Genomic DNA, 27,773 nt, shown 5'->3' with positions numbered 1-27,773 from the left:
AAAAGGACACATTTAATTTATAATTTGTCTTAAATCTCATTTTGTTAAAAAAATAATAATAATAATCGTGAATCGAATCGAGAAATCTAAATCGTGAATCGAATCGAATCGTGAGTTGAGTGAATCGTTACATCCCTAATAATAACAATAATATTCTAAATATATTTATAAAAACAAAATAATAATAATAATAATAATAACAAATAATTAATGCCAAATATTTAATTCTAAAACAAAAACAATTAATAATAATAATTATTATTATATTTATTATTATTACCATTATTATTTTTGTTGTTGGTGTTAATATTTTACAATTAAATACTTAGCAACATAAATTTTATAATAATCCTAATAATAACAATAATATTTTAATTACAAAATATTTAAATATACAATATTTAAAAATATATATTAATTACAAATGATTAATAATAATAATAATAATAATGTTGAATCCTAATCCTTGTCTTAATTTATGCGTAGAAACATACCATGAATAAACATACTATGAATAAAACGACTGATGTTGACTGAATGTATACCTTGAATGCAATGCAAGTTGCTTTGGATAAAATCATTTGCAAAGGCATAACATTATTGAGGATTATGTATAGTATACCTATGTTAGGTTAAAATGATTTAGCCCAAAAATACCAAATAAAATGTGATGTGACACTAGGGATATGCCGGTATCAAATTTTCATGTTGCGATTAATTGCTAATGCTTTTGTCACGGTATACGGTATTATCACGATATTGAAATTTAGTTTGAAAAAAAAGTGCTGTCATAATACAGTATAACAGGTTTAATAACTTTTTTTCTTATAACAAAAATAACGCCATGCGCTTCTCGTCCGTGCTTGTTTAGGTCAGAGTGCGCACGCATCTTTCATGCAGCATACGGCGGTGTTGTGCATTTTGACCAGTTGATGAGAAAAGTATTCTTAAAATGCATTCAAAATTCTGAATAATTTGTAATATATAATTATTCACGGTATTTAGAAGTGCCCACGATAACAATATCGTGCATATTCATTACCGGGATATATCGCATTACCGAATACCGGCACAAGTCTATGTGACACCATATTTTTGTGATCTGTATATATTTCTTTTTATGGTGAAGCAGTCCTTGCTTAGCCAGGAAGAACAGATAACATCTCTGAAGGACATTGGAAGCGAGGAGGAGACTTTTGCCTTGTAACTTTTTCATGACATGGTCTATTTTTAGAGCTACAGATCTATGGTCAGTCTTCACGCACGAACATGCATTCATGTTTTTGGTCAACGTTATCTTAAAAGCACTGTTGCTATGTGTCATTGTGTATGCTACAAGTATGCTAGGTATGCTAACTGTAGGAAACACATGTTGCAATATACCTTCTGGTGCATGTCAATTATTAGGGCCATAACGGCCATATGTGTGCCCTCAATATTGAAATTGATGGAGAACTAATATGGGTTTTCAATAGTTGCTTCCTACATTTTGTAAGCCATTATGACCTTAAAGCAGACTTTAGAACACGGACAATATAACAGTAATATATTAGTGGTTTCTTTCTGTATGTCTTTCAAAAAGTTAATTGTTATAATGTCCTGCTGTTAAAACAAGCCATGTTAGTTTAAAAAAATGAAAAAGTCCAATTATCACACTTTTCTAACTAGCCGCGGGTATGTTCAAACTATATAATTTTCTTGTCTTGTTCTCTACATTCCCTCCCTAAATAATCATCCCTAAATGTCAACCACCCACATACAAATGACAACTACATAAGGCTCATTTTTAATGCTAACGTCTTTACTAAATAGGTTCAGTAAGCTACAATAAATCCTTTTTTTGGAATTTGCTGGTTGAGAAGACAGACGAAAAAGAAAGAAGAAAAATGGATAAAATCCCATTTCAACAGCAGCCCGTTCCAATCAGGCGACCGTTGGCTGAGTTTGGGATTCAGCCCCATTTCACAGCTACACAACAGAGACCTCATATGCCCTATTTCTCTGTGCCCCCCGCACGGGCCTTTTGTCACTCATTTAAGCAGGTGTGCCAATGTGTGAACAGAAACGACGAAGGCCAGCCTGTTTTAAGCACCATTTATGTCCCCATGTAGGTCAATTAGCTGTGGTTTGATACGCAGGAGGCCTTTGACTTTTCCAAATTACATCTGTGACACCGTGCAGCACATCGTAATCTTGCCCACATGTATAATCACCATTCTTAGGGTTGCACAATTTAGAACAAAACTGACATCGCGTTATTTTGATTTTCTGAAATATATACTGCAATATGAAAAATACAGGAATTTTCACCATATGACTTGAATAACTTTGTCTGGAAATACTGTGATGGTTTTGTTGGGGAGTGTATGTACATAGGGAAAAAAATACAAAAAAAATTTTTTTTACTAAAATAATAATGGGGGAAAACTTTAGTTCAGAACTAAAAAAAAATCTTTCCATTAGTTGGCACTGATAGCCTTGTGGGCAGCGTGCCCACATACAGAACCATGGCGCTACGGATGTTCCGAGTTCGAATCCCGGCTTGTGGACCATTCCCGATCCCGTCCCCTCTCTCTCTCCCACTTCGCTTCCTGTCATTACACTGTCCTATCTAAATAAAGTAAATAAAAAAATATTAAAAGGAAATAGAAATATTAAAGAAAATCATAAATATATTGCAATAATACTATAAAAAACTCAAGTAAAAAAGTCTAAAGTTATTTTACTATGAAATAATACTAATATTTACATCTTAATTTCTACATTTTCAATCAATAAACTGTCAAGCATTTATTTTTGTAGGTTGCAAGTAGGGCTGCACGATAAATCGCATGCGATATCTGCGCATCTTGTCAGTAAAGCCGCTTCTGTAATCAGCGGTAAATCTCCATCACGTGCATGCTTTCACATTGAGCAGCATTAACTACACAGAGCCGTTGTTCACCGACAAGCTGCGCAAAAAATCACGCGATTATGAACGTGGTTTTGCGCAGCTTGTCAGTGAACAACAGCTCTGTGTAGTTAATGCTGCTCAATGTGAAAGCATGCACGTGATGGAGATTTACCGCTGATTACAGAACCGGCTTTTCTGACAAGATGCGCGTTAAATATCGCATGCGATTTATCGTGCAGCCCTAATCTCAACCATATATTGTCCTATCCTAACAAACCATACATCAATGGAAAGCTTATTTATTCAGTGATGTATTTGAAAAAATTGACCCTTATGACTGGTTTTGTGGTCCAGGGTCACATATGATATTTGTCTCAGAATGGCTTGATTCACAGTAAATTACACTGAAAACGCTGTCTCATGATCTACACTTAACTCTAAAAATGTTAAAGAACATTTATTTAATTAAATCATAACCTGCGAAATTTGACATTGCACTAATGGCAAATTGTGATATGGAATTTATTTCATATATCGTGCAACCCTAACCATACGAGTAGCATACTGTGGTAAAAGAAATGAGTTCTGTGTATGGGCCTACATAAAAAGAGAACAAAAAAAGCCCTCCTAGTTGACTTTTTTTGCCTGGCCAGTGAAGCGTTTTCTTTCATGGTGATGTGCGAGGAGGAGAGGCACTGACAGTCCTCGTTTCCGTGACATTGCCTGGCCGCTGGAGTCTGATGGATGAGCACTGGACTCCTGAAGGGCCTTTGATCAATGAGCCCCTCATCGATGACAACAGGACACCTGCTTCCCATCAAAGAGACGAGGGCCAGGCAGCTCCGGTGTGGACATCCAGCTCTCAGCATTGATTAACCCCGTGCTCCACTGAGGCCTCATCTTTTATCTCCATGCAGGTTTTCATGTCTCTCAGAAGGAACAGGAACTGATTGTGGACAATTTGTACTCGCTTTTAACGGTAAGTTTAGTATTTGTACCGAATGGTATACACCATAAAAAAGCTGCTGTCAAAAAATTACATTTTTTATGACAACGTTTTGACTTTGATTCAGCAAACAACACACTCGGAGAGCTAAAACTCTGACTTGCCCTTATCGTAAGCCTAACATCTTTAGACACAAAGGTCAGCTGAAAAACAGTGTGCTTCAATGCACAGTCCAATACACGCAAAGCACTGCCCTGAAAGCCTTTAAACAAACCACACTGAATGCTGACATAAGCTAATGATCAACAAGAGAGTGACATATACACTACAAGGAAAAATGGCAAGACACAAAGCATTTTCAGTCAGTTGCATCATAAAAATCTTACAACATTTATAAACCCAATAAGCCCAGATACTGTATATTTGGAATGATTATGTTATAAACTCTGAAACATTATTCAAGACAGCGCTGTTGATTTCCACATGTCTAGGCAAAGGTTGTTAAAATAATAATAAATGAACAGAAACAGACTAAAAGACAGGTTTGTACTAAATCCCTTTCAGTAAATTTTAAGTCAACCATAACATTTTGAGAAGGTACTGTATATTGCACTTTTCACAAATATGTACACTGCAATGTCCCATGATATTTAATTTAAAAAAAATTTTTTTTACTTAAAAAGGCACAAATACATGGATTTGATTTTTGTGACCTATTAGGATAGGATAGGATAGGATAAACTTTATTAATCCCCCCAGGGAAATTGGTTTGCATGAGCAGCCAAAACATACAGTAAACCATACAACACAAAATAAATACAAAAGATAAAAATAAATATCTATGGCTAAAAGCGCTTCTACAGGGAAAAAAAAACTCCCTGACTTCCTGTGTATCCGAAATAAATTCCGGGTGTTTTGGTAGAACGCAATGGTTCCGCTTGTCGGCGTCTTGTTAGATCCAAAATCCCCATAAAACGATGCCGATTTGATATAAAATTGTGGATTGCTAAAGAACTACTTATAATCCGAATATAGACAAATACAGATAAATATACACTTTTCGATTAGTTAGTCGATTTCCTCCCCAGTGCCAGCTGTTACAAATTACTGATTAGACCTAGTAGCAGAATTCAGCCGCTTACAGAGAGCATTTGGTTTGCGTCTCACTGGGTTTGGACTACCTGATCATGAATTACCTATGGCTAGGATTTTGGGTTTTTGCAGTTGCCACACCATTTGAAATGTCTGAAGATAATCATAATGGTAATGTTTATTATGGCACAAAAAAAAAGATGTATTATACATTCTCAAGAAGTTAAACCAACATTTAAAAGAATACAGCTTTAGCTGGTAGTTGTGTTTTGGAACACAGCAGTTGATCATTAGGATAGGATAGGATAAACTTTATTAATCCCCCCAGGGAAATTGGTTTGCATGAGCAGCCAAAACATAAACCATACAACACAAAATAAATACAATAGATAAAAATAAATAATAAATACAGGTAAAACAGGTAATTTCCCTTCAGATTTTAGGATAAAATAAGGTATACAGGTAAAGATATAAAATAAATTTAACTATCTAGCTCACTAGAAGTTCAAAGGTGCCTCTGCATCCGAGAGATGTGTTATACAGTCTAACTGCAGTAGGTACAAAAGACCTTCTATACCGTTCACTATTGCACCGAGGCAAGATCAGTCTCCAACTAAAATTACTCCTTAATGCAACAAGCATGTCATTTAGAGGGTGAGTGGTGTTATCCATAATGACTAGCAATTTGTGCATCATTCTCTTCTCAGCAACCACCTCCAGAGGGACCAGATCCAGTCCAATGACAGAACTCGCTTTTTTGATGAGTTTATTCAGCCGTTTAGCATCACCCCCTTTCATACCAGTGCCCCAACACACCACAGCGTAAAACAGAGAACTGGCAACCACAGACTGATAAAACATATTAAGCATTTTACTACATACATTGAAGGACTTAAGTCTCCGCAGAAAATACAGTTGACTTTGTCCCTTCCTGTATATTGCCTCCATGTTTTTAGTCCAGTTAAGCTTATTGTCAATGTAGACCCCCAGATATTTGTAGGAGTCCACAACCTCCACATTACAGCCAGTTATACAGACGGGTAAATTGTGTCTTTACCCCCTGTTAAATGTTTGAAAAACTACTATCCAATTTAATTTACCTTAAAATTAATTAACCATTAAAAATATTAAATTTCTCCACTTAAAATCATGACTTTGGCTCGCTCCATCTTAGAGCAACAGATTAAATTTGTACTAATTTTAAAACCCAGTTACCTACTATTATTATTGTTATTACTATTATTATTATTGTTGTTGTTGTTGCTGTTGTTGTTTATAAGATATAAAAATAATACTTATTATTAATATTATCATTATTGTCTTATTTTTATCATAATACATGGACAAAATATTAGTAAAATTACTATTATTTAAATAATATTAATCCCCACAAATAAGGGTTTTAAACAGAATTTAGATAAGTATTTTTGGTACCAGGATGTTTTTTTTTTTTTTTTTTTACAAAAATTACAAATACAATTAAAAAACAAATCAGCTCCTATGTTATTCAATTTGACCTCCTGAGGTTGATTTAACTTCCATTTGCTGAAATAAAAGAAGAAAATGTTTTGTTTAACCATTTTGTAATATATTTATGGTAAGTGCCATATACTAGAAGGCCTTCACACAGGTTGTGAAGTCATGTAAATTACGCTTCATTATTACCTGCAACCACAGATAATTGCAGCACTTTCAGATAGAACATAACAGTGTAAGCATTACTTAAACATAGTCAGAATGCATGTGTCAAGCCTTGAAATTCATGGTTTACATACATTTTACAAGGCTGTTAAATGCTGGAATCTGAACGTTGTAAGGTGTGCAATTACTTCTGGGAAATGCACAGCTAAAGTAGTTCCAGGCAGGTCTTGAACGTATTACATGGCCATATCACTTCGCCAAATGATTTCAGTTATTTCAAAGGTCCTTACAGCTTACAACAGCAAAAGAACCAAAACCCACAATGACACTGACCATCAAATAAATATAGTAAACAATAGAATAAAAATTACAAATTATTTCCATGTTTTCACAACAAAATTACGTTTTATTATGTACGGAAAGCACATACTCTCTTTCTCCCTCTATCTCTCCCATACAATCTCCCATGTTTGTACTATGCGTGTGCGTACACACACATGGTATAAACACACACGCACAGAAACGTGTTGTCAGTGCTGCTCTGATGATTTTATCAGTAAATAAAATATGACCCTGGACCACAAAACCAGTCTTAAGTCGCTGGGGTATATTTGTAGCAATAGCCAAAAATACATTGTATGGGTCAAAATTATTGATTTTTCTTTTATGCCAAAAATCATTAGGATATTAAGTAAAGATCATGTTCCATGAAGATATTTTGTAAATTTCCTACTGTAAATATATTAAAACTTAATTTTTGATTAGTAATATGCATTGCTAAGAACTTCATTTGGACAACTTTAAAGGCGATTTTCTCAATATTTTGATTTTTTTGCACCCTCAGATTCCAGATTTTCAAATAGTTGTATCTCGGCCAAATATTGTCCTATCCTAACAAACCATACATCAATGGAAAGCTTATTTATTCATTTATTAATCACAATTTCGAAAAATTGACCCTTATGACTGGTTTTGTGGTTTCAGGGTCACAAATAGTTTATGCTACATGTCATTTCTCACTATCTAGGTAGGTAATAACGGCACTGTTCTTGAAGCATATAAACTAAAAAATTCACTATTAGCAAAAATGCTGCTGCCGAACTCTGTTGAGAAACAAACAGACTCAGGTGATTCACACATGCTTAATCTCTCTCTCTCATAACTCCATTAATAACGGCATTAGTCTGCTATCAATGGTTCAAGCCTCCGTTACTATGTCTAAAATGTTGTTTTGGAATTAGCAACGGAAGCGTGGGATGAGATGCGTAAGAAATTAATCCTACACAAGAACGTTTAAGGACAAAAACTGCCAAATGTCTTGAAATACAACATCTGAACAATGTCTTGAGGTGTGGTGATGGTAGTATAAGTGGAATAATTGACTGTAATGGTCACGACACCTCGGGTGTGCATTATATTCTAATAATTCAATGGCCCGTCGGCAACAATTCCTTACATACACTGTAAAAAATAAATCCGTAAAATAACATAAAAAGTACTGGCAGCTCAATACACACGACATTATCCATAAATTGTATGGACATTTCTGTTAACTCTAAAACACAATGCAATGAAGTGTTAAATTCAAAATACTGGTAAAACACCTGTAATAAATAAATATGGAAAAATTCCTTCAAATTACACAGTATATTGTGCCCTATTTTTACAGATTTTTTTTTAGTGTGTATAAACACTGTATAACAAATTGAATATTAGAGTGGATCGTGACACATGGAGGTTTTTCACAGCAAAGAGAAAGATCAAAGAGCTGATACAAGTCTGGCCTAGTAGAACAATCAATAACAATCATCATCATTTGAATAACTATTCATCCAGCTCTAGTTACAAGTCAGTTGCTAGTGAAACTTCTGCATTACAGCAGCTGCAGTGTCGATCACAACAAGCAAAAATGGCATGAAAATATCTCACCACACAATAAAAACATCCTATTATCATCATCTGCATTCGTAGCTAAACAAAAATGTCAGTGAAGTAATATCCATGTTTTGTGAGATACAGAATGAGGAAGCAATCCAAACAAATCCTCAATAATCCACTACTGGACATGACAGAAAACAAAAGCTGTGGATTAATGGCCTGGCCTTGCATGACCACTTACCCTTCTTCAGAAGTATGAGATATATTTTTTAAGGCTAAAGCTTTTGATTTAATATCTAGGGATTGTAACATAACCCTGCAGCCCAAGGGCAAGAGGCACATCTATAGCATCTGTCAGTGTGCAAATAAAATATGCAGATATTGTATGTGTGCGGTTTTCCTCTGCATGGACAAATACCAATCTGATTTGGTTTCCTTATAGCTTGACTGCAGTTTCTTTACGTCCAGTGCTGCGGTGAAACAAATTGAAATACATCCTGTGTCACAGGAACAAATAAGGTAGCAGACAACCTCCCTGCAGCAATGTGCTGCTGAGATTGGATTAGAGAGCTGTACCTGATAAAGTCAGTTCAGGAGACAAGCTCCAGCACCCTTCTTTACTGCCATGCCGAATAACACGGTTCATCTAGGGACTTTCCAGACCCCACATCCAAAGTGCATTCTCACTGCCATATATAATTACATCCAGACATATACAATACCCTGTGCCATGGTGATTGTGTCATATGCCTGATATTCTAGAACCATTTCCAATGTGATGACATTGAAGAAGCCCAAGTGATCTATTGTACTGTTGGGCTGGGTATCCATAATGATATCCTCATTTTGATTCAGTCTTGCTAAAACATTTAAATATATTTTTAGATGAAAATAATAATGAAATAAAACAAAAATATTAGATGAAAAAAAAATTAAATGCAAATTAGAAATGTTGCCTTGGCAAATAACTAAAATAAAATATGTCCAAGTTGTTAAAGTACTAAAATGAGTAGAGGAGGGAATCACAGGGTACCTCATGTTACGATACATGGCTCATGATACCGATAATATCACAATACAGCAATTCTGCAATAGTTGATATGTGGGCTAGACAATCCTATAATGATACATCATGATATCTAACTATGAAAAATAAATGACAGTGAAAAGGTTAAGTGCAGTTCTCTCTTTACTCAAGTCTGAACTGCTGAAAATTGTGCAAAAATTAAAATGCTGTCATTTACTCACTCTCAAGTTGTTTTAAACCTGATTGTGTTTCTGTCTTCTGTTGAACAAGTTATTTTGAAGAATGTGGGTAACTAAATAGTTGCTGGTCCCCAAGTGACTTCCATAGTACTTTTTCCCCTTCTATCAAAGTCAATGGGGAATTCTCATTTTTGGGTGAACTACCCATTTAATGACAAGCGGCAGCATGTTAAGTACTATTAGTCTGCTGTCACTAAGACCTGAACGCATCTAATATACAGGCACACATCTGTTTTTCTCTTAGCTGTTTACTTTCACTTTAGACATAACCAACTGTGTTTATATGTAAACCTTTTGTGTTTTTGACAGTATCAGATGCGAAAGATAACTTAGTCTAGTGTTGGGCGATATGCTCCAAAGTCACATTGTCCTATCATCAGCCTGTGAGATCACTGATACACGATATTATTGTGCTAATTTATTTAATAATTTAATTTCATAGCCAGAGAGTGAACCAACTCCAGGGTAAGGCTAAAAGCAGCCTAATGTTAGTTTATTTGTATTTAACATGATAACAATTTAATAGAAAAATTTTAAGTTACTAATTACAATGCTTACATTTCCTCATATTCAAACAGCAACTACAGAAAACGAGCAAAGAACATTTACATTATCAAAGAACATCATCACTGACTTCAGTCTAGCATGAGTTTATGCACTTTAAAAAAACACTCCCATTATAATCAGTGAAGCTATCTCTTCTACTTACTTTGCACGTACATCTGCACTTGTTTATGATGACAGAATTCGCGAGAGAGCAGAAATTCAGTCAGCAAGCGCGCACTCAACAACAAAACTCCAGCATTGACTAATCTGAACACCTCTGATTGGTCATTGCATTCATAAAGTCAACGGAATCATGTGTGATTGGTTATAACTCGCAACACTGTAAAAACACGTAAAAAGAAATGATGGGACAAATAAGCCCTAATATTAATTAGATGGTATTACTAGCCTGATAGTATTACTAGCCCCAGGCGATATCTCTGACAATCGTCGATACACAATACTATTGTCTATCGGCACAACCCTAATTTAGTCCAGTAATCAGACAATGTTTGACAGGCTTCCTAATGAATCAGATCACACAAATAATGCCGATCATTGCTCAAATAAAGATTACTCGATGTATACTGCTGATTATCTACAAAGAGCCTGATTCTTTACCCAGGCCAGAACCGTCTTATGAGAGCCAACACGGTATGTTTTAATTCATTAGAAAGAACTAGCTCATAAGACTCATTTGTGTCCAAGTCAGAATACTCTCAATTAGTCAGAAAATCTATGTTTATACCCAGCCATGGCTCTCTATATGTCAGGAAAAATATCTACAGTCATGAAGGATGAAGTAAAATTGAGGAACAGACAGACATTGTGACCCCAACGTGCTGAAAACAGAGAGTGTTGGTACATTATGATCTATAGTGCCCATCTGAACACATTATCCAGAGTAAATACATGAAACTAGAGCTTTTAAACAGCGGCAGCATTGCACAAAGGTCACTGAGTGGCCCTCAACAGTGACTGTGAAAGATTAAAAGACAGATGCAACATTCCAGCGGACACTTATTACTGGATTTAGCGAATGTAACACTTCAGATACATTGTATTTACATAATTAAGAATACACAACCTTGATTTACTGTAAGCTTTTAGCTTTGAGCTTACTCTAACAAATAAAAAACTGAGGTTTAGGCCTAACATACTCCCTAGATAATAAAATATCATATTTAAAAGATAACAAGATAACAAAACCATTACTTCTAATTGAAAGGTCAACATACTAAAACAAATGCACATTGCAGCTGTCTGTGGAGGAATGTATTGATTGGCCATAACACAATATAAGCAAAATCAGCCGACATTCATCTTGTTTGGAGACCCAGGCGGGTTTGGCTTGAGGGATTGGCCACAGTCCAGCTCCATACAGTAGAGGTAATTCATCTGCGGCCAACACCGTCCGGCTGAATTTAGCCATTTATAATCATTAAACGTTAAAACAAGCAGAGACTGTACTTTAAGGTCTATGTAATTACTTATGAAATGCAATCTAGAAAGCCAGTCAATAATATCCATCACAAACCACATATGAATAATGGCGAGAGGACTGAAGAAGATCTCCAGAGAAGAACAGAGAGGGTCAGAATGTCAGCTGGATTAACTGAATTAGTGCTACCACTATAATTACTTGAGGTGTGGGTGAGTTTCAGCTCTTGGCTATGGAGAGGAGAGGCGTTCCTGGCACAAGACACATATAAATGCTATTTCACAAGCTGTTCCCGTACTTCCTTTCATAAGGATGGTTAGTCATGTTTCAATAGGCTAAATATTTGACAGGGCTCAACAATAAGAACGGACCGATGGCCCAGGGCCAGCATGAGAGAGTTTTGGGTCAGTATAATTTATATTAATTTATCTACTCCTGCTTGAAAACCTACTGTAAGCTTTTAGCTTTGAGCTTACTCTAACAAATAAAAAACTGAGGTTTAGGCCTAACATACTCCCTAGATAATAAAATATCATATTTAAAAGATAACAAGATAACAAAACCATTACTTCTAATTGAAAGGTCAACATACTAAAACAAATGCACATTGCAGCTGTCTGTGGAGGAATGTATTGATTGGCCATAACACAATATAAGCAAAATCAGCCGACATTCATCTTGTTTGGAGACCCAGGCGGGTTTGGCTTGAGGGATTGGCCACAGTCCAGCTCCATACAGTAGAGGTAATTCATCTGCGGCCAACACCGTCCGGCTGAATTTAGCCATTTATAATCATTAAACGTTAAAACAAGCAGAGACTGTACTTTAAGGTCTATGTAATTACTTATGAAATGCAATCTAGAAAGCCAGTCAATAATATCCATCACAAACCACATATGAATAATGGCGAGAGGACTGAAGAAGATCTCCAGAGAAGAACAGAGAGGGTCAGAATGTCAGCTGGATTAACTGAATTAGTGCTACCACTATAATTACTTGAGGTGTGGGTGAGTTTCAGCTCTTGGCTATGGAGAGGAGAGGCGTTCCTGGCACAAGACACATATAAATGCTATTTCACAAGCTGTTCCCGTACTTCCTTTCATAAGGATGGTTAGTCATGTTTCAATAGGCTAAATATTTGACAGGGCTCAACAATAAGAACGGACCGATGGCCCAGGGCCAGCATGAGAGAGTTTTGGGTCAGTATAATTTATCTACTCCTGCTTGAAAACCTAATAAACTACTGAATGTTGTTGCTTTTTGTAGTTAAAAAAAACCTTTATTTAAATAAATATATATTTTGACACATATAAAAATAATAAATGAATGCATTTAATAAAAAAATATAAAATATTAAAAATTAAAAATATGTAAAAAAAAAAAAAAGTTATTATACTTTAAAAAAAAAATATATATATATAATTTAAATATATTTTTAAAAATTATATTCCATACAAATGTATTTTATGTAATTAAAATGTGTTAACTTCATTAACACATTTTATTTAAACAAATAAAATAAAATAAAAACACATTAGAGTCATTTTATATATTGGGGCCAGCATTAGATATAAGTCAAAACAAAGCAAACAACAAATTGATTATTTCAAGTTTATTTAAAATGTATTTATTTATTTTTTTGCAAAACAAATATTGCAAATTTAACAAATGCAATAAACTAATAATAAAATATTTAATAAAATATGTTCATTATTTATCTAATAGAAAAAAATTTATTTCAATTTTTAACTAATGGCTTAACTAACAAAAGTCAAAAGAAAATACTTTATTGTAATAAAGATGCATTTGTTTTTATTTATTTATTTTATTAAGAAAACAAAACAAAACCAATTATTAAAAAATATAATTAAAAGTTATCATTTTATGAGGTGGAGCCATTTGAAATATTGGCAACTTAGTCCAACTAAGCCAGCAGACAAAATCCTTATTGTTGAGCACTGGAAGGCTTTAAAAACACACAGCCACTGAGATGAAACCACTCACGTAGGGCTTTTGAAGTTGCATTGACCTGAAGCATGCAGTGCTGTGCCATTGTTCCGGTTACATTACAGTATAAGAGAATTACACGTCAAGCTCGCTATCAATTAGACCATTATGTCTCTACTTGGCTTTAATGAGTACTGCTACTGCATATTTCCTTTAGAGACAGAAAATGGAACTCATAAATCCATTTGTCTACATGCAGCCCTTGGTTAACAACCACAGAGGGATTCATTATAGTTGTGCTTGATTTCTGAATGGACTCGCCAGGGAGAGCAGCGTCAAAGCGTCCACCCAGCTCCCCCTGCGCACTCCAAATTAGTCAATTAGGAGTGTCATTAAAGTGGTGGCAGCGAGGAGGATTAACACCAGGGGAAATAAAAGAGACGGTCTGCCTTGTGCTCGCCCAGGATATTGCCGATTTCCATCCATCAGCTGCTCCAGATGGGGGGATATTAGTAATTTAGATTCTGTCAACAGTACCCAGGAGAACCGTGCCAAAATCGTTCCCTCATCACCGCCCTGCTCTCCTTGAATGTAATCATATCTGCCGAGTGCTGAGCGAGGGCGAAAAAAAAAACACCTTTTTCTACCCAAATCCCTCTATTCATTCCAACCTATCAATGCAGCGTTACAACTGACTGGAGGATTTCTATTCATTACGGCTCCCTTGTTCTCAGACACAAGAGAGCTACTTCCTTGTCGAGTAATGCAAGAATAACGGCAAAATCTCATGTTATAAAAACAGTTTTAAGGGTCAGTGCTTGTGTACATGCGCGTGTGCACATTTCGTTTGAAATAACACTGTAAGAAAACCACTGCACATGGACAGACACAGGCTGGAGGACACAATGGCCCGATGTCTTTCAACTGGCTTTCACAACGATAAGGTCAGTGAATGTTTTGTACCTGTAGGGCAGCTCTCAATAGTAAGACTCTGTAACATACGTGTGTGTGCATTCAGGAAGGACATTAAGTCGCCCTTTTCTGTCATTGCGTAAAATGAGTGTAAATCTGCATGCAGGCATTTTCCTAATTTGGCAATGTATCTCTTTTTCATTGTACAGAAATCTGAGGCTGAAGCTGAGGCTATTCATTATTTATTTATCATTGCTGGCATCCGGCACTGTAAAAAATGTTTTGTCAGGCTACCTAAAAATGTGCTTCATGTGGTAACGTCTAAATCATTCTGACAACATCCAGTTACACCTACGAACGTCCTTTCGTAGGGTCAGATCTGCTGGAAATTGCTCCCTAAGTAACAACAACAGTTTCACTTTTTAGTGTGCCATTAAAACCAAACCAGACCAGACAAGGATGAGATTGGCAGACTTTAAAGAAGTTCATCCAAAAATGAAATTGATATTCAATTATTAATTACTCGGCTTAATGTGGTTTCAGACTCTCATTTTGATACTATCTTCATTAGACACAAAAATAGCTTTTAAAGATAGCGATCATGTGCTGCTGTCTAGATCCAAAAAGGAACTATAATGTACTATAAAGCTCTATAAAATCTGTACGACTCAATATTTCATATCTTCTGAGACGGATTAACAAAACTACTAACCGAATCAACTTTTACATTTTCTGGTAAGAATAAGTTAGCATAAATTAAAACTAAGTTAGGAATATAACATTTTTTAAGAATGTTTTATTTTTCCTTATTATTATCTTTATTAAAACTTATTAAAAATTAAAGGTATAGTTTACCCAATAATTCTGTCATTAATTACTCAACCTCATGTCTTTCCAAACCCGTAAGACCTTCGTTCATCTTCAGAACAGAAATTAAGATATTTTTCATGAAATCCGAGAGCTTTCTGACCCTCAGTAGACAGCAAGGGTACTACCATGGTCAAGGCACAGAAATGTAGTGAGGACATTGTTTCGCTTGAACAATGTCTTGCAGGTTTGGAACGACATGAGGGTGAGTAATTAATGACAGAATTTTTGGGTGAACTATCACTTTTAGTTTGAACAAAAATTCCTGAAAATAATATATTTTTAAAAATGCAAAACCAAGTGCTGAACTTCCATCATGCCAGTTAATCAGAATTATAACAATATTTTCTGTCATCAAGAATTTTTTATTTTATTTTAATGACATTCTTATGAACTTATTAGAATTTAATTTAAGACATTTCCTAACTACTTCTTTCAGAATATTTTTGTGCAATAAGCCCCTAAAGCCACACAATGCAAACTTTATATACATTGTCTTTATATACACTTTTGATCTTTAACCGCAGCTCTCAAATAGGACGCCTATGGTAGAACTATCAGAATTTTGATGTTATTGACATCCAAAATGCATCATAGGGGCCATACGCTTTTTGTCCTTTTTGGAATTTGACAGCCTGTTGATCTTAAAAGGAAAACCCTAAAAAATAACAGAAATGTGGGTTTGGAATATCACGAGGGTGAACAAATAACACAGTATTCAAATACTCAGTAATCAGCATTGAATAAGAAACAAAACTCACCTCTACACACAGTCCCGTTGTCCACAGACTCATACCCGGCCTTGCACACACAGCGCCCGATAGGTACCAGCCACTCCCCATCTCCATTGCAGTACAGTTTAATGGGAACATCCACTTCCTCTCCATTAGGTACACAACTGCCCCGGGCAGACACCAGAGAGGTGCTCTCCGCACCTGACAAGGTCTCCTCAAAGATGGCCCCATTCCGAATAACTCGGGGGCATTTGCGATAGAAAACCTTCACGGCGATGAGCGACATGCATGCTCCGTAATCCTGGAAGGCCAAGCAGAAGCCTTTATGGGACACCGGTCCGAAGCTGCGTACTTCCGTGTTGATCTTCATCACACGGCCGCCCAGGTCCACCTGGGAGAAACTCTCATCGGCCGCAATGGTATCCACCTTGATCCAAGGGTTCTCCATCCAGGCGGGATACACCTTGGTGGCTATGTCCTTGTCTGACTCGAAGTAGTACAGATTAAAAGTCTCCTTGCAAGAGCCGGTGACGTTCGGGATGCTGCTGCAGTCTCGCACGGAGAACTTCATCTCCACGTGGATCCGTTGGGCTCCTTGCCGCTGGATGTATTTGGTGCGCACCCAGTTGTTCTGGTTGGCGTTGAAGACGTTGCACACCTGGTAGGTGCGGATGGTGTTCATCTTCTCGTCGTAGCCACTCACCTCTTCCCACTGGGACCGAAGCACAGATAATAACATTTGAATAAGCAACGTGTGCTTATAATAGTAAAAACTTGTTTTTCATGCTATTTGCATATTTATGGGACATTCGTTCGTGGTTTCGCACCATTACAGACACATTATGACATCTAAGGTAAAAATGTGCAGAAATGAGATAAACGGCATGGATTGCATTAAAAATAATCTAATTTGGAATTCATTCAACTTCTATTTCTGCACCACATGAGTCACGCTGAATTTGTGCGCTGAATTATTCATTTATGCTAGGTCTGATCATCTAAATTATTTCAATGAGGCTCACCCCCAGTGATGGATATATCGTCCAGCCAAGCTCTGCCGTTGCCGTCGTGGAGTCCATCAACACATCTGAAAAGAGATGCATGTCAAAAACCTGTAAGTTTAAAATGCTGCCGCTAAGAGCCTTTTACTGCACGTTTGAGCATTTGTGAGGTCATTGTTCTTTAAGTCTCTTATAAGTAATTATGATGCATAATGGATAGCTTTTCTGAATGTTAAATGAAGGATGACTCACACCGAGATGCAGAATAACAGTTGCCCATTTCACAGCGGTAATAGCTCGCTATTTTTGACTCTTATTGTTAATCAAATGTTACAAATGGCCATTACTAGATTGGAAGTGTTATCCATCACAGGTGATAGATCACACCATGTTCTAACATCTGCTTCCCTTCACATCTAGTGCGTAATTGGCCCAGGTGACAGAGGGTGCCTTTCTATTCAATATGGCAAATTGTACAAAATAGTTCAGAAACATGTCTCTGATCTGACATTTTCAATTATTTAGCCAGGTACAACTGGTTTCTGCATACAGCCAGAATCAGCATAATGAGACTCTAGAGAGGGTTTTAGTGCAAAAGATTTGTTGTAGTGCTTTGAAGCTGGCCTAAGGAAACAAAATACAAATGAACAAATTAGGAATGCATTGATATTAAAAGTCTGGCTGAAACCACAAAGCAGCTGATTTTTTCACCTTGCGGCCAATATAAAATTCTAAAAGAGTTTGTCAAAATAAATAAATATGAAAACCTAAGTGCATTTAGGCATCTTAACATTATAATGTACAGTATGAAATCTATTAATTTTAAAATGGGCAGATTACATTTAAGTGTTATTTAATTATGAGTGTTTTTTAAAGATTAACTTTATCTTTTTATCTTAGTCTAAACATAAAAATAAGGGAAATGAAAATACACAATTAAATATCCAATATCCACCAATATATTTCCCAATATTAATGGAAAAATAATTAAAAAATAATAATAATTTCTTGAAAAGCAAAGTTTTCTCAATGTTTATGTATTTTATCCCAAAGATTTAAAATGATAGTTCTCCCCCCCAAAAAAATTACCCTATGATTTACTTTTGAGTCTATGAGTCTTTTTTCAGACTAATACAATCAGAGTTATATTTAAAAACATCCTGTCTTTTCCAATAGTCCAAAAGAAGTCCAATAAAGTGCTTCACATGGCTCCGGAGGGGTGAATAAAGGCCTCCTGTAGCGAATCAATGCGTTTTTGTAAGAAAAATATCCATATTTAAAATGTTATAAACAGTAATAACTTCTGCTAACTGACATACGCGCATTCACAAGAGAACGCCATTCCAGGCGGATGACGTAGGATGTGGGTGTAGTCACAAAATAACACCCACCCACTGCCATTATAAAGCTTGGACGAGCTAGGACGTTTTAAAATATAACTCTGATTGGATTCGTCTGAAAGAAGAAAGTCATATAGCTACACCTAAGATGTCTTGAGGGTGAGTAAATTATGAGCTAATTTTCATTTTGGGTGAACTATCCCTTTAATAGATTTACAAAAAAATTCTCATTACAAATTTAGAAAGATGGTTGATGTGTGTTGCGTTTTCATATGCACATTATATGCGTCCCAAACTCACAGATGGAGTTCATGTTGAGCGGCATTTACTCTGAACTGAGCCATTCCGAGACACTGAAAACAGTGAATCATGAGCTGCTTGTGTGCAAAAGAACACAGCGCCACACTGAGCTATGCAACTCGCAGCGTATCAGATATTTAATTACATCACAGCCTTTGTGATTTGATAAGCCATAACGGTTTTTCACGACCATGATTTGTTCAAATTCATAAAAAGTAAACATTAGGCACTTGCCAATGACTGCGATTTTTAATCAGATTTGGCACTTGATGAATGAACATTTTGGACTGTGACTGAGATGTTAAGGGTGTCCGGTATTTGTTTAATAATTGTTTAAGGCCATTTCAAAAATCCCACCACGTAAATTGAAATAAATACATACTATATGCTAGTTGGAGGCAGGTTGTGGGACATTCTCATTCCTGAAGGACAAAAAAAAATTTGATGCAGTGGCAGTGCAGGATGATTCATCAGTATTTCTGGTCAGTTTTTCCAGAAAATTTAAATCTGTATATCTACTAAAATGTTTTATTTTTTTCCAGTGTTAAGGAGCACACTTATAGACAGCCTCAAAGTGAACAAACTCCAAATAAAAGTCACAAAACTTCCCAAATTTAGATTTGTATATGGTCTTAATCTGAAAATCCCATAAACCAATAGCGTGAAATATTCAGAATGGAGATAGAAACTTTTTTCCCCAAATATTTAGAAAAATTAGAGTACTACCATCTGTCCAAAGCTGTAGTACAGTGTATAGCTGTTTATTTTCATGTATATAAGAAACGTGACTGAGCATTTTTCATGTCTTGAGGGATGATCACATATGGGGTCCTGCCAGGGCATAAGGGCCTCAGTCAAGGCAACATAAACACATCCAGTGTGACACACAGACTCCCCGTGGCATTTATGAATCGGGACATGTGGCAAGAGGACTTCCTGAGATCAAAGCCAGAAGCCCCGTGACACAAAATCCTGGGATCCCTGTAAACACTGGCTCGATACAGCCTCAGCCATTAAGTGTCTCATTCATATTTCAGCAGCTTCTGCAGCTCAGGGGCAACCAAAGATATTTCTCTCAGGAACAGCACCATCGCTGTGTTTAGTGCTGTGAATGTGAGAATATGATGAGGCCGGGAGGAAAATACAAGAGGAAACAAACAATCCTCTTAGACTTCATAAGCCCATGGGTCAAACAAAAAAGCACAAAACACGATTACTAATACAGCCTCATGCATTCAAATAAAACATCCATGCAACAATATAATGAAAATCAGAACATTTACAACTGTCTGTGCGTTGAAAGAGAAAGTTGTAGCATTTCTCACTACTTGGTGCACTGTTTAATCAAACCCCCTCTCCATCTGTCCAGGCATTCATGCAACCTCTCTCTCTCTATATTTTAATGAAAAGTAGGGCAGCGGGAGCCCAAGTCCAGTACATATAATCCTTACAGGCTGCGCTACACTCTGTATGCCACACTGGATTAATCCCACGGGAAACATGGCGAGTCTTCACTGGATTTTAGGTCAGCGTGCCAAGGCACAACTTTCAGTCCCACATTTTTTTATTTATTCATTTCATCGCCCAGTTTGCCGATGCGGTGAACACAAGCACGCACCCCAAATCCACAGAACCTCATCATCCTCATACCAAATCACTCTCTTTGGGACATCATGTTATCATGCTATGTGTAATTTTATCTGTATCATAGCATGGCATTTAAATGCAGATGAATAAATCTCAAAATACCCATATAATGGCACAACATCATAGCAAGCAGGGAGGATTAAGGAATGTTGATTTGTCTGTCAAATGCACTAACGTGATAAACATAGAATCCTCCCTCTTGATGTGACTACGAGTGAGAAAATATCAACAGTGAAACTTTAAGTGGAGAAACTGGTAAACACTATTGGTAACAAATCTAAACTGGCTCTGTAAACACCACTTTGTGGCTGAGAAGCTGAATACTTGAAGTCTAATTTGCTCTTGTGATGGTGCTCTTGAGAATCTACTGTATGAGCTACACTTAATGTTTTTTTATGGCTGCACTGCTCCTTTCCATGCTACGGGACATATGAGATTGATGAGACACATCTAGAATTTAATTATATGCAGGGCTTCAGGCTGCAACTAAAAAAAGACAACTAAAAAAGACGTGGAAATTAGGGGTGTAACGATACACATATTCGTATTGAACCGTTCGGTACGAGGCTTTTGGTTCGGTGCGCATTACAAACCGAACGATTCGATTCGTTGGACTAATCCTATTACGTTTGGAAAATAAAACAGCTTAAAGTGTGTGAAATATGATGTTCTCAGTGCCACTGCGCTCAACAAGGCAGCCCAAACGACGTAACAGGCAACGTGCGGTCTGCCCAGTGGAATAGCGAATGACCCCGCGATAACCTCCCCTTGTTGGGGTGCGTCGAAAGACGATGATCTTGTATCGACGATAGTCAGAGATATTGTCAAAAACATCAATTGTTGGCAATATTAAGATATTTGGCATTTCCAATTAATGTAGACCTGTTAAATTCTTGTTTTTATTAGGCCTATTATTATTATTACTACTATTATGAAGTTACTTTTATTAGGCCTATTAAATTAAAATTACAATTAATTTGCCCCGCAATAATTACCAAATAACTGACGTGCTGCGAGGATAACAAAAGATTAGGCTATATATTTACTCCTCAATTAAAATGTTTTTTAAAAGGTATTTTAATACAGGTCTATTATACAATGATTTATAGGGCTACAATTAAAATATTAACACTGCAGTCATCAATAAAAATCAATTAAATAATAAGTTTTTATTTCAAGCACCGACTTTCAAAAACAACCTGTTTAACATGAAATATGTTTCTTCTCAGTTTTTTTCCACTATGTAATATTAGAAATATTAAGGGAATAAATTAAAACAGTTAGCTATATACCGTTATCAGCATATGTTGAAGTAGATTCATCTCTCGTCGTCTCTGAGAGAATATGCGGCATCAGATGCCGAAAGCTCCGTCATTACGTTTTTACTTTCAATTTCTGTATTGTGAATTGACTGAGATTAAGACGTTCACCGGCATAACTCTAACGCAAAGTTTGCACATTGCTTGTGTGTGATATAAATTGGCTCGCCATCATGGTTTAAAACAGAAATATTTCCAACATTGCGACGTAACCAATTACCCCCGTACCGAACGTACCGTACCGAACCGAACCGTGACACCAATGTGTCGTATTGAACCGAACCGTGAATTTTGTGAACCGTTACACCCCTAGTGGAAATAATAATAATTAAAAAACTAGGCAGGAAGGCTTTGTGTGCGTCAGTATGTGGTTTCAAGTCACTTTCAAACCAAGCAACTTTCTGTTGAACAAAACCGTTTCAGCGAGCTAACGTGGAATCGCATTTGTGAAATTTTCGCAGCCAAAAAAGGTCCATTGTCAATAGAGGTGATGCATAAAGCATCGTTCACACAGAAATCATTTCAAACCAAACAGCTTTCTGTTGGTCAACATGGCGAATTCGCATGACAATCTTGAACCCGATGCAGAATCTGCGTGGGAAAATCTTTTGCCCTCACAGGAAACTCCAGATTGTGAAGATTCTTATTGAAATGAGTGGATTTTGCCTGTCAAAATTCCACTGAACAATTGTAAATGTGACCGCACATTTAGAAGTTTGAATCACTCACTCAGCCAATGAATCAAACAAATTTCTCACTGAATCAAGAATCATTTTTTGTTTATCTCCAATTTAAAATGAACCAGGAACCGTGAATGTAATGTAGACTATATTTGAGATAGATGTAGACATCAGTGTATTTACTAAAGTCTAAATAAACACATTTAACGTAAATGCTGTGAATTTAAATTTATCCATGAATCATGATTTTATGAATCATCATTCTAATACAACAAAACCATAATTGGTTATTGTTTGCAATATGTGACCCAGGAACACAAAACCATAACCATAACCATAAAAAGTCATAAAGGGTCAATTTTTTTAAATTGATTACAAAACTTCCATTGATGTATGGTTTGTTAGGATTGGACAATATTTGGCTGAGATAAAACTATTTGAAAAACTGGAATCTGAGGGTGCAAAAAAAAAAAAATCTATATCTTAAGAAAATCACCTTTAAAGTTGTCCAAATGAAGTTCTTAGCAATGCATATTACGAATCAAAATTGTATATATATATATATATATACACAATTTTGATTCGTAATATGCATTGCTAAGAACTTCATTTTTTTGGCATAAAAGAAAAATCGATAATTTTGACCCATACAATGTATTTTTGGCTATTGCTACAAATATACCCCAGCGACTTAAGACTGGTTTTGTGGTCCAGGGTCACATATGAGGTCCATTTGTAAAGATGAATCAACTGTGATTTATTTTGGTTACGTTATTAACACAATCAGCAGAACATTTCAATCTTTTCCCCTCAAACAGGCAGAAATATTCTTAAACTTCTTTTCTTTTTCTTATTCTAGAGCCTTGATATATAGTACATTCTCATTTCATAATGCTTTTTATTGTCCTGATCTCCAATGCTGGTCTTCTTGTCTGTTTTATTCAGATGGAAGAAGCACAAACAATGCCCTTGAAACATACTGAAAAATTAATGTAGCGTTAATAAATTAAGCTTTGATCATACATGACACACAAACCCTCACAAACTATGAAGATCCCTATATTCCATTATATCAAATATTGCCAACACATGCACACATAAACACACGCAACACTGATATTATATACTGCTTATGTTACTGACATACATTAGGATCCAAAAGTATGATAATCTGAGATTCAAAATCTAATCTTATCCTGGATATAAAAGAAAAAATGAAATGAATACACTTCTAGCTTGATCACTAATCAAATAAATGTGATATTGATCATGTGAAATCTTTGCACAGATGGCATCTCATTAAAGCAAGAACATCTGACCAAACTCGTCTAGTTCATGTACATAGCTTGAGTGATGTTGCTGTAATGTAAAAAGGAAAAAAAAAATGTAACCGTAAACATGATTATGCAACTGAAACAGCATGTCTCCAGTACATGATGGATTCAAACAGCGCTGATTGTAATAGATATTCTAAACTGATCAATAGCTTCCATGTCCAACAGTGAGCAGCTATGACACATTGTGAACGTGTGAACTAGTGTGAGGACATGCTCAGAATTCTGCATCCAAAAACTGGACAGAGTGCATTGATCCTCTGTGCTCCAGATCTGTCAGTCAACCTGTGAGTGGGATGCTAAAACATTCACTAGACCACGGGGACTGCCGCAATGTGTCTGAGTGTGTAAATTCACAATCCATCTTCAAAAGAACAATAGCACCAGTCTGCAACTGATGACAAGTCTGACATATAGAAAGAAGGAAATGGTTTTGTAGTTTCACAGTAAACTTAAAGCGACAGCTCAGCCAAAAATAAACTCTCTGTCATCATACACTCAACCTCATGTGGTTTCTTCTGTGGAATATAAAATAATATTTTCTGACTGTTATTTTAGCCTTATTTTATTCTTTACATTTTCAGTTTCTATTTAAATTTATGTTTTACTAATATTGTTTGTGTATATGTGCTTTTGTGATTTCTTTTAGTTTTTTTAATATTTCTATATAGCTTATTGCTATTAATTTTTATTTCAGTTTTAATTTTAGAAATGTTAGTACTTCTATATTTTAATTAGTTGATAATGCTACAATTCTGAATTTTAATCTAATATTTGTTCTATTTTGCTATTTTTATTTTTTTATTTTAATTACTTTTTACATTTTATTATTTATATTTAATTACCAAAAAATATTTTCAGTAGTTTCAGTTACTGAAACAATAATAACACTGTATTTTGAAGAACTTTCCAATTGTTTATACGGGGACAAAACAACATTTGACACCAGTGACTTTAATTTTATGGACAAAGAAAAAACATTTTGACTTTTTGACTTCTGTGTTGCACACAGGAGAAAAAATCATTTGGAATGACATGACGCAAGTAAACAATGACAAAATATTTATTTTGGGGGGGGATGAACTATCCCTTTAAGAAATCAAACAAGCATTTTCCTCATAAATCATTTGTTGGATACAGAATTGGGATTTACTGACCTACAAAAGCTATCGATGGAACATGTCTGTGGTACAGTGGCAGTAAAGTATTCGCTGCAGTCCAACAAGAGATTTGTCTCACTGTTATGTCAGAACTCTGAGCGGACGTCAGGGGGACGTTTTGCATATAAACTCCTGCATATCTCTGCTATGTGACTGTCTAACATTTGCAGACAGGTGCCAAATGTGATGGCGCTGAATGAGCAGTGGGTCAGTGGAGCAGCCTACTCTACTAATCCCCTGCTTTCCCAATTTACAACTCTCATCTCTATGGCAATGTGGGCCAGGAGCCGAGAAAGCGCCCTAAAGCAGACAAACCAGTCACATTCAGAGGCCAAAATTAACCACACCTGCCGAATGGTGGGTGTACTGGGAATATATATAGGCCATTGAAGCATATTTCGCATTATTGATTTTTATCTCTGCAACAATGGGATTATTTGTGACAAACATTCATTGTGTCAATCGAGATGAGTCCGTCTCTGTCTTTCTGTGATTTTGATCTGGATGTTTTCTTTTTGGAGACTTGTTGATTCATTGAATATTACACCCATTTGTTGTCGCACAGTTCTGGAAAAATAAAAACCTCAGAGGTTCACAGAGGTTGTGATAGATGTTTTAGTAGACGTTTAGTCTTTCCATTGAATCGCTCACGTCAATTACATCAGTGAGGGTCAGATTATAATTCATTCAATCCAGACCACGCAATTTTGCAGTAACAGGCCAACTGCGAGTTTTATTTACAGGCCAAACCCAATCACGTTTCGAGCTTTTTGGGCTCTGTAATATTTTCTCACACTATTGATACACTTTTTTCAGGATTCTTTGATGAATAGAAAGTTCAAAAGAACCGAATTTGTAACTTTACAAATGTCTCAATTTGATGCATCCTTGCTGAATAAAAGTGTTAATTTCTTTAAAAAAACATTCTTACTGACCCCAACCTTTTGAACAGTAGTGTATATTCGCTTAAGACATTTATTGGTTAAGTCAAAGGTGCAGAAATTAGCCCAAATGGAGATGCAGAAAAAGTACATTCATGAATTACTAATGGAAAATACATTACCTTAAAAATAATCTACTTGAATGCACTGAATACACTGAATGCAAATTCAGTCTGCATGACTAATGTATGAGGAGGTGGACGTTATAAGAAGCATCACAAGACTATGATTATGCAGACATGTTTTCCATTGATCATCAAAAAGACTAACTACCGAGTAATCAAATGATATTAAACCAAAACATGTACCCTTGTGTTTTCAGATAATCATAGTTTGAAAAGCAAGGATAGTAGAGAAGTAGGTCATGAGCTTTTTGAATTTCAATATTTTATGTCAGCTCTCTGAATAAGAGCGCTTCTGCTCTGACGGCAAAACCTCTGTGTATTAACTGTGCCTGCGTCTGTTACTATTGAGGATTATGATTATGCAATATCGGCTTATTATCTGGGATGTCCATTCATAATCATTTTTGCTTGCTTCGAGACATTCAATACCTGAAAATAAGGAAGAACACATAATGAAGCTTACACAGATCAAAATTATACATGGAACACGGAAGCCACGTCCTGAGGCAAATTCTCTCAATTTAAAAAGATTACTCGAGTAGATGAATATCTATCATCTTAAATCTAATACCCACAAATACAGAACATGGTTAAAATGTATTCCAAATGGTTCCGGTTGAGAAGGTTTTGACTGAAGACTGACGATCACTCAACAACAATCCATTTGCAAATCAGATCCTTGGTGGATATAAGAGTAAATTAGCAGCTTCAGGCTATGGGAGCAAATTAACTTTTCATCTGATTTTTAATCACTCTGAATAGAGATTTTTTAGCTCAGGGATTTCTCTTTTCTTTTCACTAAGTTCACATCGGAATGTAAAGCTTCTAGGTCAATGACTATAATTTATATACAGATTCGTTTTCAAGAGAGAAAATATCAATTTAGCATGCAGTCCATTAGACACCTGTGAGTATAGTGAATGAGCCAGGCTACAGATACAGGGGCAGAACTACATTGCACTTATACATCCATTCTGTGTATGGACTGGCATAAAAAGATTTTCTTTTTCTGTACTAGTAGCAAGATGAACATCTTTCCAGCTTGGTGGCATGCAGATCTGACTGGTGTGAAATGCTTAATGTACCATATGATCCAATATATCTTAATCAAATAAGCACAAACACAATAATGCCATGTGCTCAAATAAATCTTCATCAAATGAACAACAACACAATAATGCAGAAAAGGCCAAATGCTCAAATAAATCATCATCAGATAAGCACAAGAAACTACTGGACTCAATTTATCAGTGTTAGGCTTACTTGGCCTAATGTCAAATTAAAAAGTCCACGGCAAAGAAGAGAAAAAACTTAATGCGTTTAATGTGCATTATTAAAACTTTTGCCAAACCCTTAAGGTTTTCATTCAGTTAATTTGGCATTTTTCTTCATTATGATACCAGGACAGTTGTATCACCCTGACATTTTCGACATTCTTTTTTCCAAAAGGGATTTTAAAAACATCTTCATTAAATCTCTATAAGTCATAAACAAGCCTACCAGCTATGATGTGAATCATAACAGTACACTCTTTGATTTGAAGCAAAAAAGTTAGGGCTGCACGATAAATCGCATGCGACGTTTAACGCGCATCTTGTCAGTAAAGCCGGTTCTTTAATCAGCGGTAAATCTCCATCACCTGCGGGCTTTCACATGGAGCAGCATTAACTACACAGAGCCGTTGTTCACTGACAAGCTGCGCAAAACCACGATCATATTTTGCGCATGTTTTGCGCAGCTTGTCGGTGAACAACGGCTCTGTG

General features: G+C 35.9%; 1 protein-coding gene across 1 annotated transcript in view; it reads right to left on the bottom strand.

The window, feature by feature from the left end:
• Nucleotides 1-27,773, bottom strand: part of LOC107737672 (ephrin type-B receptor 2-like) — a 75,190-nt gene that overhangs the window by 44,600 nt on the left and 2,817 nt on the right. Inside the window, exons 2-3 of the mRNA XM_016549262.1 lie at nt 17,186-17,250; nt 16,191-16,875 (exon numbers count right to left, since the gene is read on the bottom strand). Coding sequence (XP_016404748.1) covers nt 16,191-16,875; nt 17,186-17,250 — 750 coding nt within the window. The remainder of the gene's footprint in view (nt 1-16,190; nt 16,876-17,185; nt 17,251-27,773) is intronic.

This window comes from Sinocyclocheilus rhinocerous, unplaced genomic scaffold (assembly GCF_001515625.1).
Source record: "Sinocyclocheilus rhinocerous isolate Xijiao unplaced genomic scaffold, SAMN03320098_v1.1 scaffold72, whole genome shotgun sequence".
Taxonomy (NCBI): domain Eukaryota; kingdom Metazoa; phylum Chordata; class Actinopteri; order Cypriniformes; family Cyprinidae; genus Sinocyclocheilus; species Sinocyclocheilus rhinocerous.
The sequence above is the reverse complement of the archived record's forward strand: the minus strand, read 5'-3'. Positions and strand labels throughout refer to the sequence as shown.